The sequence below is a fragment of the Cucurbita pepo genome, chromosome LG06, assembly GCF_002806865.2.
Source record: "Cucurbita pepo subsp. pepo cultivar mu-cu-16 chromosome LG06, ASM280686v2, whole genome shotgun sequence".
Taxonomy (NCBI): domain Eukaryota; kingdom Viridiplantae; phylum Streptophyta; class Magnoliopsida; order Cucurbitales; family Cucurbitaceae; genus Cucurbita; species Cucurbita pepo.
In genome coordinates this window covers 6051622-6063825 of record NC_036643.1, presented here as the reverse complement: position 1 = coordinate 6063825, position 12204 = coordinate 6051622, and the positions used below count along the sequence as shown (strand labels likewise).

At 36.7% G+C, this 12204-nt stretch overlaps 1 protein-coding gene across 3 annotated transcripts; it reads left to right on the top strand.

Moving 5' to 3' along the window:
- Positions 1-2599: 2599 nt before the first annotated feature.
- On the top strand, positions 2600-10924 carry LOC111797192 (PH, RCC1 and FYVE domains-containing protein 1-like). Of its 3 annotated transcripts, XR_002815494.1 has the most exons (10): positions 2600-3099; positions 3733-3819; positions 5663-5752; positions 5842-5928; positions 6030-6149; positions 6752-8833; positions 8964-9110; positions 9511-10082; positions 10409-10630; positions 10712-10924. XR_002815494.1 is itself a non-coding variant. In XM_023680139.1 (9 exons), exons 1-9 carry the CDS (start codon positions 3028-3030, stop codon positions 10527-10529), a joined length of 3354 nt encoding a protein of 1117 aa, XP_023535907.1. In that variant the 5' UTR covers positions 2600-3027; the 3' UTR covers positions 10530-10924. The 3 variants fall into 3 exon arrangements, 2 of the variants coding, with proteins under 2 accessions (XP_023535907.1, XP_023535906.1); XM_023680139.1 differs by having other exon boundaries at positions 2600-3075; positions 10409-10924; XM_023680138.1 differs by having other exon boundaries at positions 10409-10924.
- The last annotated feature ends 1280 nt before the right edge of the window (positions 10925-12204 follow it).

Genomic DNA, 12204 nt, shown 5'->3' with positions numbered 1-12204 from the left:
TACAGGGGCTACGGGACACGCGTCATTCATACAACTAGTAAGTCATCCAACCAAGCTAACACTAAAGCCACATATTTGGTTGGTTTAATCCGAAGTCATGAAATTGGATTTTTCATTAAAATAATGATGAGAATTGATATGACAAATAATATAGTATATGTGACATAATTTATAATATTATTCACGGAAATTGACGTGACAACTAATAGTATTTATGCGCCATGATATCATGCAGACCTTTCACTTCTGTGGCATCCAATGACGTGTTAGCACGTTTAGCCCGACCAAAATAGACCCAAGGGGTACGTATAAGAGCCCGTTTGGTGGGTCCATGTGCGCGTGCGCGGGCCGTGTGTGGAGAATTACCACGCATCCAATCTTATCTGAAAATAATTTAAATGTTTTATTTTCTAAAATGTTGTATATATGATTGTATGATGCATGATATAGTTATTGTGATAACTTTTGTGGTAATTACACATTATGTGATAGGATAGTTAGCTACCAAAGTCATAAAAAAGGTGATCATGGTCATTTTACATTTGCGCACGTGTCGTTATACATAAGATAAATCTTTTGCTCGAGCCGATAGTAAGACCACTTACCTGATTAACTTAAAGTGGTGTCACCAATTTATCCTTAATAAAAGTTCGATTTTGTCATTTGAAATCCAAGTCAACCTATGTGAGTCCATAGCATCAACTTCAAGTTCAAACTTCTGCACAACTATGTTGCTAAATTTTACAATGGTCCACGTGTTAGACTTCATACAGATACTAGACACTTTGCATGATTAGAGTCTTGAAATATTTCTACGTTGAGCGAAATTGATAAATATTAAATTTGATCCAAATGAAATTTATACTGCCCGTTACATTCATCCCATTAATTTTAATAACTTTAAAAATAATTAATAATAAATTAATATAAAGATCGAACTCTAATCAATCATCGTATAAATCTCCCAACCTCATGAATCACTAAAATAAAATTTAGCTCGTAAGATATTTTGAAAATTTATTCCGCTCAATTTCAAGATAAAGTTTTTGATATATTGAATATTAAATTTAAATATATGTTTTTTTTTTTTTTTTTTTTTTTTTTTTTTTTNCGTTGATGAATCACGAGCTTTAAGACATGTTATGTAATTGACGAATTAAAAAACTAAATTTAAAAAGAAATTTGTAGACGAATTAAATAATAATATTTATATTTGTTTGGGATTTGGGGTTTGGGGGGAGGGAGGCAAAGTTGGTGAGATGAGTCTCATTGGTGAAGGATTTTATGCAATGTGGACCCAAATAATATAAATTTATTATTTTTTTAAAAATTCTATTTAGCTCGATATGATCGTAAGTTTGAGAGATTAACGAGATAGTTTCTTAAGATCGTGTAAGATATTTTCAAAAATAAATTAGCTGAATCTCGAAATAAAGTTTTTGATATATTGAATATTGAAAAAGTATATTCCCCTTTAATAATTTATATTTGAAAAAAATATTATATAATTATTACTTTTCGTTGAAAAACAATTTCTATCGTGCATTTATGAATTCTGAGAATTTCCCATAACTAAATTTTAAAAGAAATTAATTAACGTGGTTTGACTCTGCACAATAGTATGATATTGTTCATTTTGAGCCTAAGCTCTCGTGACTTTATTTGAACTTTCATAAAAAGCCTCACACCAATATGGAGATACTATTATTTGATTATAAACCCATGATCATTCCTTAAATTAGCTGAGACGTGGGACTTTCATCAATATATATATATATATATATACCTTCCCTTAGCAGACGCGTTTTAAAGCCTAGGGGAAAAGCCCGAAAGGAAAAGCCCAAAGAGGACAATATTTGCTAGCGGTGGATCTGGGCCCTTACAAATGGTATTAGAGTCAGACACCAACCTTCTCGCTGTTCTCTGAAGGGGGTAGACATGAGGCAATGTGCCAATAAGAACGCTGGCCCCAAAGGATGGTGGATTTGGGGGCGGTCCCATATCGATTAGAGGAAGGAAAGAGTGCCAGCGAGGACGCTGGGCCTTGAAGGGGAGTGGATTGTGATGTCCCACATTGGTTGGGGAGGAGAATAAACCACCATTTATAAGGGTGTGGAAACCTTCCCTTAGCAGACGCGTTCTAAACACTTGAGGGAAAATCCGAGAGGGAAAGCCTAAAGCAAACAATATCACTGAGCGGTGGATCTGGGCTGTTACATGCACTTTTTCCAAAATAATACGATGAATACATATTATTTGGGGTCCACATTGCATAAAATCCTACACCAATGGAACTCATCTCACCAACGTGCCTCCCTCCCCCAAACCTAAATATTATTATTTATTTGTAATTTAATGTATTTATAATTATTATATATATTCAAATATTTATTTTATTTTATTTTATTTTATTCTTAAAATAAAAAACAATTTCCATCATTTTTGCTTTGGAAATGTTTTCTTGTTTCCTTTTTCCGCTCCCAGTCGATTCCAAAGCAACAAAAAATAATTATAAAAAAAAAAAAAAAAAAACTTTAATATAATTTAATATTTATTTAATATATCAATTTTGTTTTCGTCTTTGGTTATGTACTTTTTTTTTCTTTCCTTTTTGACAAACTTCGGACTCTCTCTCTCTCTCTCTTCTCTCCTCCGTTTCTGAACTCCGTCGTCGGCACGTTTTCCGTCGAGTAGTCCTCTTTTTACCCTATCATTGCGGCGGCTTGTCGTTGTTCTCTTCTGTTTTCCGGAAGAATCTCTGTTTCTTTGCCGGAGAGTTGGAGTGGAGGCACTGTGGTTTGGCTTTTACTTGGAGTGGAGGTGTTGTGGTTTTGCTATTGCAGGTGATTGATAGATCTGGAAGCTTTGGAGGAAGAGAGAAATGGTGTTTTTCTTGAGTGAGATGGTTTGGTGTGTGTTGTGATCGAGATGTTCGTGTATGGATGAGGTAGACGGCGTAGATGATGACCGGAACTCAGGCTACTTTTCGGCGAGGGTGGTGGCTGTTCGGTGAATCTCTCACATGGAATGGCAGATCCTGTTAGCTACGGGAATGCTAATCGTAACACTGAGCAGGTCTCGACTCCGAACTCCTCTGTGGTACAGCTTTGAATTCGACTTTTTTGTTCTCTTTTTTAAGCTTGCTGGTGTACTGTTCCCGAGTATAGGGGAATTCTAGCTTCCAATTTTGGTTTCGTAACTGACGTTTTTTGTTGATTATTTGAACTGTACCGCGTTACTAGTAGACTTTTTTTAGAGCTGCAATTGTTCTCATAGTGTACTGCGAATTTTCCGAAAGGATTTCCTGGAAATGTCACTTGTAGTTACTATACGATGGATTTCAGATCCTCTAAATAGAAATATTTTTTGAGTCCTGCCAAAATAGGAAGGAGGAAGTTAAAGAATATATGATAATCAGAAACGTTTCAAGCGTCCCTGTTCGTCTAGTGCTTTGTTATTAATTTAGAAAACAGAGAAAGGTGAACTAAAAAAAAAAACATACATAGGAAAATTTCGTATGGTATTTAAATCTCACGTTTGCTGCAATGCCAGTGCAATCTCATTCAAGTTGATGATTATGAGGGAGAGAACTTTGTAATACTTAATTAATTTCTCGAGTACTATAGCTTACATTTTAGTTTATTTTGATCAAATGTATAATTTTACTGTCTACGCTTACAATCTGTTGACTTTTATCCTATTATAATTTTGAAAGATCTAATATCTTTGCAGGCACTAATTGCTTTGAAGAAGGGTTCTCAACTCCTCAAGTATGGTCGTAAAGGGAAACCAAAATTTTGTCCATTTAGACTTTCCAATGTGAGTTTGATTTAATTATTTTATTTGTATATATATATTGTTATCAACATTTGTGGCCTGCCACCCTAACTTGGATGAGTAAGTCAATTTTGGTTTTATCATGTTGAATCATGTACTTGGTTTAATGATAAAATTAATTTCATCCTCAACCAAGTTAGAAATTTGCTTATAAACAAACCAATAAATCCTAGATATCTAACTAACAAAACACCTACAAGCCGACCAACAACATATTCAAACACATTCGCAAATAATGTAAATACATCCACAAAATGAAGCGGTTAAAAAAGTTCAAACTCAGCATTAAAATGACCAAACACTACTATAGAAATTGTCCAACACAGTGTAGACAACTACCAGTTACACCCACAATAATAGGGGCTTGGATTTACTGATGCCAAAGAATCAATAGAGGAGTGCAATTAGGAGTGGAATACCTCTCGAACTCAAAGCTAGTTGCTCCACTAACAGCACTAAGGTGCTGCAGCTGGCTGGACATTTAGAGGAAAAGCACAGATTAGGAGTGCGTTGCCAGAGCAAAAAAAAAATTGAGGCAAATTTTGATACTAGATATGATCTCAAAATAATAGGGGTTAAGGTTGGCCATTGAGATGATGGGGAACAAGCTTTAATATCAAGCAGGAAACAACCTGGATTTCCAGCTATTGTCCCTAATTAACCACTCCCCAAACAACAGTAATGCCCAAGTTTAGGCCTAAATCTCATGAAAAATATAAACTCAAATAGTAAAGAGTGTTAATTTTACTAATTATTCAAGTTCAAATTTTAATATGACAGTAATAAATATTTAAAATTAAGTACGATTGATTCACCTAATGTAAAGAGAAAAATGATGTCTATAGTCACTTGATACAGTTTTGTACGATGTGCTAGCAATACTATGGACATACTTGTGCTTAGAAGTAAGCGTAGAGATCAAAGATTTGTTCTGTTGTTTGATCGTTGCTGAACTTTTCATAGAGACCAAATGTGGGAAGATTCATACAGTAAATTGTAGTTTAGCCACTCTTCAAGATTGTTGGTTGGAAAAGTTAAATGTGTTCATGAAAGTTTCTTATGAAACAACCTTGAGATTTCAGAAAACCCGCTTTCCTTGGATATTGTTCGTTTGGGAAAGAATCTGAATGATGAACAACTGAGTTAGAAGATTAGAAAGGAAGGAGAAGTGGCATCTAAAACTGGTGAATTGTTAGGTGAGGGGGGTTGGAGGGTAATGACTAATTATCTGGACGAAGAGTATGCAAATGTGGAAACATTAAACAACGATGGTTTGCCTACCTATAGTTGGTGGGCAATGGATTTCCCAAGAAAACTATTAAATATGCAGTTGGTAGGTTGACTATTTAAGAGGACGATTTGGTTGAAAAGTGTAGGATGCAAAAGAATTAGGGTGGGGGTGGGGGGGAGCAAAACGAGTAGTAATCAAAATTTGTGCTAAACTATAATCAACTGGAAGCAATAAATAACTTGCCTCATTGGAACGGTTAAGAGATATTTCCTCCTCTCATCTTTTAAATTGATAACAACTGAAGGTGTATGCAAAATGTGGGGGCCGCTTGGGTTTGTATGTTTTAATATTTCCTTTTGCACGTGATTGAATTTGTTATCCCATCTGCTTTCTGTTTTACGCTTTCTTATAGCTACTTTTTTCATCTCACTTGATGATGAATAGATTTTAAAGCGATATTTGTTGATGCTGAGGCCAATCTATGTAGAGAACAAGCGCTTCATTTCTAATTTTTATGCTCATGCATGTAGCCTTACCATGACTTATCTGACGTGTATATCACAGTTACTGATTTTCAATTAATTGACATTGCAGGATGAATCATCTTTAATTTGGATTTCAACAACTGGTGAAAAGAGTTTGAAGTTAGCTTCTGTATCGAGAATTATTCCTGGACAAAGAACTGTAAGTTCTATGAAAATTTTGATAATACCCTTTACATGATTTTTTGATGATATTGGTTAAACTCGATGTGTGTACTTCAATTGTGTTAGGCCGTGTTCCAACGATTTCTGCGACCTGAGAAGGATTATTTATCATTTTCTCTGATTTACAACAATGGAAAACGATCTCTTGATCTGGTTGGTGATGAACAATCTTATTGTTTGTAATCAAGAAGTCGTTGCTTCTGATTTTTTTCCTTCACCTTTAAAAGTAACTTCAACATGTTCTGGCTTTTCAGATTTGTAAGGATAAAGTCGAGGTTGAAATTTGGATAGCTGGTCTGAAAGCATTAATAGGTTCTGGTGACGGTGGACGTTCCAAGATTGATGGATGGAATGATGGTGGTCTCTATCAAGATGTAATCTGCCTACTTGGAATTGATTAATAGTTAAACATGCATGCTCGATAATGATAAACCATTTGCACATTTTAGCTGGGAAAAACTCACTATATTATAATTGACTCTCTGATTATAAATCTACTCATATACTAATGATTAATGAAAGCTGTCATTGTTCTTTTATGAATGGGAGATACATTGTCATTTAATAGTGAGTGTAGTACTGTTGTTATGTCAGTGGGTTTGGGATGCTGTCCAAAATTTACTGCATGTCTCATTAATAAAAATCCATGAGCTGGTATGTTTTTCAAAGCCTTATACATTATTATCTGAAAAATCCAATGGTTTTTTGCATTCTATAATTATTGCCCTGTTCATGTTGGTGAGATGTTAACTTTTTTTTCTTTTTAATTTTTTTTTTTATGCAATGAAGAACGGTGTCATTGAGCCATTGGGTCTAGAATGTTTGCCAAAATTTATTGCTTTTGTTTGAATGAATGCAAGATTGTGGTGACTGTCATTCTCTTGCTGTTAGATTCAAAATTTCAGGTGCTCTGCCATAAAAAGTTATTATAAAGTTCTCATGTATTCCTTTATCGATGCTCGTGAATTTATTTCAGGACAACAGTGACCTAACTTCAAGTAGCCCAAGTGACAGCTCCAATAGTGTCACTAGAGATATTAGCTCTCCTGAGGTCTGTGTTAGTTTTAGTCCAAATAAATCTCCAACGAGTGTTAGGTCTGAGAACTCTACAAGGTCACATGTGCCATTGAAACAGACGAATATGCAAGCAAAAGGATCTACTTCAGATATCTTTCGAGTTAGTGTTTCAAGTGCTCCTAGCTCCTCCAGTCATGGCTCTACACCAGATGACTGTGATGCTATAGGAGATATATATATATGGGGTGAGGTTATTAGTGATAATTTTAACAAGCCTGGAGCTGATAGTGATATTAGCGTGAACTCAAGGACAGATGTACTACTTCCGAAGCCACTAGAGTCCAATATTGTTCTAGATGCACAACATATTGCCTGTGGAGTCAGACATTCTGCCATAGTCACGAGGCAAGGGGAGGTCTTTACATGGGGCGAGGAATCTGGAGGAAGGCTTGGCTTGGGAATGGGGAAGGATGTAACACATCCTCGCCTTGTTGAAGCCTTGGCAGCTACTACCGTTGATCTTGTGGCATGTGGAGAGTTCCATACCTGTGCTGTTACAATGGATGGGGAACTTTATACATGGGGAGATGGTATACATAATGCCGGGCTTCTTGGTAATGGAACATATGTTAGCCATTGGATGCCAAAGAGAATCACAGGTATTCTCGAGGGGCTTCAAGTTGCATCGGTAGCATGTGGTCCATGGCATACAGCACTGATCTCATCTATGGGGCAACTATTCACATTTGGTGATGGTACTTTTGGAGTTTTGGGTCATGGTAACAAAAAAAGCATTTCATATCCAAGAGTAGTAGAGTCTTTATCAGGTTTGAGGACAATTGCTGTTGCATGTGGAGTGTGGCATACTGCCGCTGTGGTAGAAGTTATTATGACTCAATCTAGTACAAGCATCTCATCAGGTAAATTGTTTACATGGGGTGATGGAGACAAGAATCGTTTAGGACATGGAGACAAAGAACCCCGGCTTAAACCTACATGTGTTCCAGCACTAATTGAGTATAATTTTCATAAAATTGCTTGTGGTCACAGCATAACTGTTGGATTGACAACATCAGGACAAGTTTTCACAGTTGGAAGTTCAGTTTATGGTCAGCTTGGAAATCCCAATGCTGATGGAAAGCAGCCATGTTTGGTGGAAGATAAGCTTTCTGGGGAATCTGCTGAAGAGGTAGCTTGTGGTGCATATCACGTGATGGTGCTTACCTCTAAAAATGAAATTTATACATGGGGAAAGGGTGCAAATGGGAGGCTAGGCCATGGAGATGTTGAGGATCGGAAATCACCAACTTTGGTTGAAGCTTTGAAGGATAAACATGTCAAAATCATTGCTTGTGGATCTAACTACTCCGCAGCTATTTGTCTTCACAAATCATTGTCAGGTACAGAGCAGTCGCAATGCTCTTCTTGTAGACAGGCATTTGGTTTCACAAGAAAGAGACACAACTGTTACAACTGTGGACTTGTGCACTGCCACTCGTGTAGTTCTAAAAAAGCATTAAGAGCTGCACTGGCTCCTACTCCTCGGAAATCTTATCGTGTATGTGATTCTTGTTATGCCAAATTGAGCAAGGCGTCGGAATCTGGAATTAATTACCGGAAGAATGCTGTTCCCCGACTGTCAGGTGAGAACAGGGATAAGCTGGACAAGAGTGACACAAGACCTCCTAAAACAGCACTTTCCAATATGGATCTGATAAAACAACTAGATAGCAAAGCAGCCAAGCAAGGGAAGAGAACAGATACATTCTCCATTGTTCGCCCCACTCAAGCACATACTCTTCTGCAGCTCAAAGATGGTCCAAACACTGTTGATATTCGACGACTAGCTCCCAAGCCAATCCCTATGGCTAATGGAGTTAATTCCAGATCTGTGTCACCTTTGTCCAGAAAATCTAGTCCGCCAAGGTCTGCTACACCTGTTCCTACAGCATCAGGACTTTCCTTCTCCAAAGGTATAGCAGATAGCTTGAAAAAAACAAACGAACTTTTAAATCAAGAGGTTCTCATGCTGCGTGCACAGGTAATGACCTGATTTCTTGTATTGCCAGTTTCCTTTCACTTGAAATTGTAAAAGGAAAGAATGCATAGTTTGTTATAGTTGAATCTGTACGGCACTTAATTGGGTTGTTTATTTTTCTCTAAACCTTAAGGTTGAGAGCCTGAGAAAGAGATGTGAACTTCAAGAATCAGAACTTCGGAAGTCAGAGAAAAAAGCACAAGAGGCTATTGCTTTGGCTGCAGAGGAATCTACTAAATCCAAATCGGCAAAAGAAGTTATTAAATCGCTTACTGCTCAGGTTGATCTTAGATATGCACTCATTATCTTTACTATGGAGTATCATGTCTCAATGCTTTATCATTATAATATTTTCATGAATCACGTTGATCTATTTTGATCCTCACTATTATGCATGAACTGTTGTTTGGTCTAAAAAAGGCATCTTGAGGTTGTTGGTCTGTCCAATGGTATTATGATACAAAAGAAAGAAATCATGACTTTTCCAATTAGAGTACTTTGTGTATGAGTATGATAGTTTTTTCCTTCAAATGGCTAATTCTGCTATTAAACTCATTCTGCTCTCTCATTTTCTTCTTTCCAACTGAGACACTCCAACCAATGATCATTATTTTGTGTAGAAATTATTTTACACTGATCTACTGACTGTAATCCTCATCAAGTTCTAATCTTATTTCCAGATTAAAGATATGGCCGAAAGGTTACCTGATGGAGTAAAAATGGGCCTTCCTGGAACTATCGACTCTGAAAACTTGAGAACATTAGATCTTCCAAATGGTATGGAGCAAAATGTCGCCCACCATTTGGCCTCCAATGGAGAGCGTCATTCAGAATCCGATTCACACAGCTCCTTGTCCTTGGCTTCTTCAGTAGCAACTGACTATTCCATGAGTAACGGATTTCACGGTCCAGCGAATTCCTCTGGAGAATTCCCTGCAAGTAATGAAACTAACTCATCCTCAGAGCCAGGGCGGTTAACCTCTGATGTGATAGATGATGATTCAGATGTTAGACTCTCTTATGGTCATAGAGGGGTTTGGGAAAGCCGCCGCAGTAGCAGCATGTCAGAGGGAGCAAATAGCTCGGGTCTTTTACTAGATAGTGAGAGTAACACAAGATTAAGAAGTTCGGCATCACCAAGCAATGACAATCAAGTTGAAGCTGAATGGATTGAACAATATGAACCTGGTGTATACATAACTTTGATGGCACTTCGTGATGGAACTAGAGATCTCAAACGAGTGCGCTTCAGGTAATCCATCTTTATTGGCCGTGGAATTTAATATAACATTTGACCAGTCCTATTATCTTTTTCTGCAACTCATTTGTACAAGGCCTCAAGACGAAACTTTGGAGAAAACAGACGAAAGCCTATGAATGAAGCATGTGGGAATTTACATCTTCCAAGATTTCTCGAAAATATTATTGTTTTCCAATATTTAATGGACAGACGATTTATCTCATCTTAGATATCTGTTACGACAATGCTTTAGTTCTAATTACTTGCTTTGATCTAAGCTGCATCTTTAATTGCTGAAACCAACAAAATATTTATCACTGATGCAAATCTACATGCAGTCGGAGACGATTTGGAGAGCACCAAGCAGAGAGTTGGTGGTCAGAAAATCGCGACAAAGTCTACGAGAAATATAATGTTCGCGGAACTGAGAAATCCTCAATTTCTTCAAATCCTGCATGAGAGTCGGAGGAAGTTGTCTCCCCATGATTCTACAATCTCTAACAAATGAAAGGATAATGACAAATCTTCAGATTCTGGGTAGAATCTGCCTAGAGTTCAGAGTGAGCTAAATCTCCTCTTTTGCACAAAGTTTGGTAGGTTATATATATGTTCATGTCCATTAAAAGCTCATTTTGGCTCAGATATTGTGGCTTGGTGACCCAGTGGGGGAGAATTAGCGAGAAGGAAAGTGATCACCTTTTAGTCATATATTTGTTCGGTCACTTTCTTCATCCTTTCACCTCCTTTTGCACCTTTCATTTAATTTATGGGCGGTTTTGTCCATTTTCGTATATGTTTACTTGTAGTGTATATTATATGACTAGTGAGTTAATGTTAGAGGAAGTTTTTACTTTTGTGTTTGTGCCTCTTTTTCTTTTCCCTCTTTTTTGACTTACAGGAACAAAGCTTTTGGCAGCAGTCTCTCATTGAGGGGAAGCATCCAGTAAGTATGTAGGAGTTGATAGATCAATTTTCTGAACTTCTGTTAACTTCACTTAACAGTCTTACATGGATATAGATTATTCACATAAGATTACCCCAACATTGGGTAATGGGCATCCTGGCCTTAGAATGAACTGCAGGGCTGATCTTGGAGTGTTAGCACTTCTCAGGTAACTCTGTCGACTTTTTCGTTAGGGTTCATTTGATTTGTTGTGAATTAGACGATAGAAATCTAGCAAGTTGCCCCTTAATTCATTCATGACCTTTTATTATTGTTATTGTTGATGTCGTCTCTTTTGTATTCATTTGACTGGTGGCAAAAAAAAGAGTTTTTGTATCATCATTTGACCCAAACATTACACCACTTCTGGTTGGTCCAATAATTTTTAGAATGTTATCGATCTGACTTATGTGACTGCATGACATTTGGATAGCTTCGAGTACACTTATAGGAGATTTTTGTTTGATAGCTTGAGTTTCTTTTTGGTCGAACGTTGTTTTGTCGGGTAGTGGCTTTTTTGTAACACTTTCTTTATTAGATCAAATATATACGAAAATCTTATCATGTTCATCCATATCTATTCAAACCCAATCTTTTTCACATATTCATTACATAGTTTGATATTAGGACCCATAACTTGCCAAGTGTTGAAACTTTTAATTGTTCACGACATTTAAGGGTCGTTTTGCCCCTTGTGGTTTGGGTAGTTTTGGGTTTCAAACGCAAACCCATGTTTGACTCTACCTAATCAATATATTAGGGTTGCAAAGACAATCTCATGGATTATAATAGTGGCAAAACCATGGAGTTGTGTTCATTGTTAACCTACATTATTGTCACTCGTTGTCGATTGCCCTTGTTGTTTGTTGTCACTTGTTGACTTACTATCGTCGTTGCTTGTTGACCATTGCGGCAATTATTTTTTTTGTTTAATGCATCCCATTGAATTTACAAGTGAAATATTTATGATAGAATTTTGAGTTAGTGTGAATAAAAAATGAATCGATGAGATTATGGAAGTAAAAATTCTCTTCTACGACCGTTATAGTTACGATCGTCGTTTGCTGGAGCTTTGGTCGCTAGCTCCCCTATAATCAGGTCGCCAATTTTCTTGAACTTTGGGCAATCTGTAACTTTTCTTTCTTTCCTAATTAAAAAAAAAAAGAAAATGAAATTTCTATATATCAAAGG

Excerpts from the sequence above, each read along its gene's own strand:
- LOC111797192 (XM_023680138.1), top strand. The coding sequence starts at position 3,028 with ATGGCAGATCCTGTTAGCTACGGGAATGCTAATCGTAACACTGAGCAG. Across the intron at positions 6,150-6,751 it reads ATGGTGGTCTCTATCAAGAT|GACAACAGTGACCTAACTTC; the intron begins GTAATCTGCCTA and ends AATTTATTTCAG. Across the intron at positions 10,083-10,408 it reads CTCAAACGAGTGCGCTTCAG|TCGGAGACGATTTGGAGAGC; the intron begins GTAATCCATCTT and ends ATCTACATGCAG.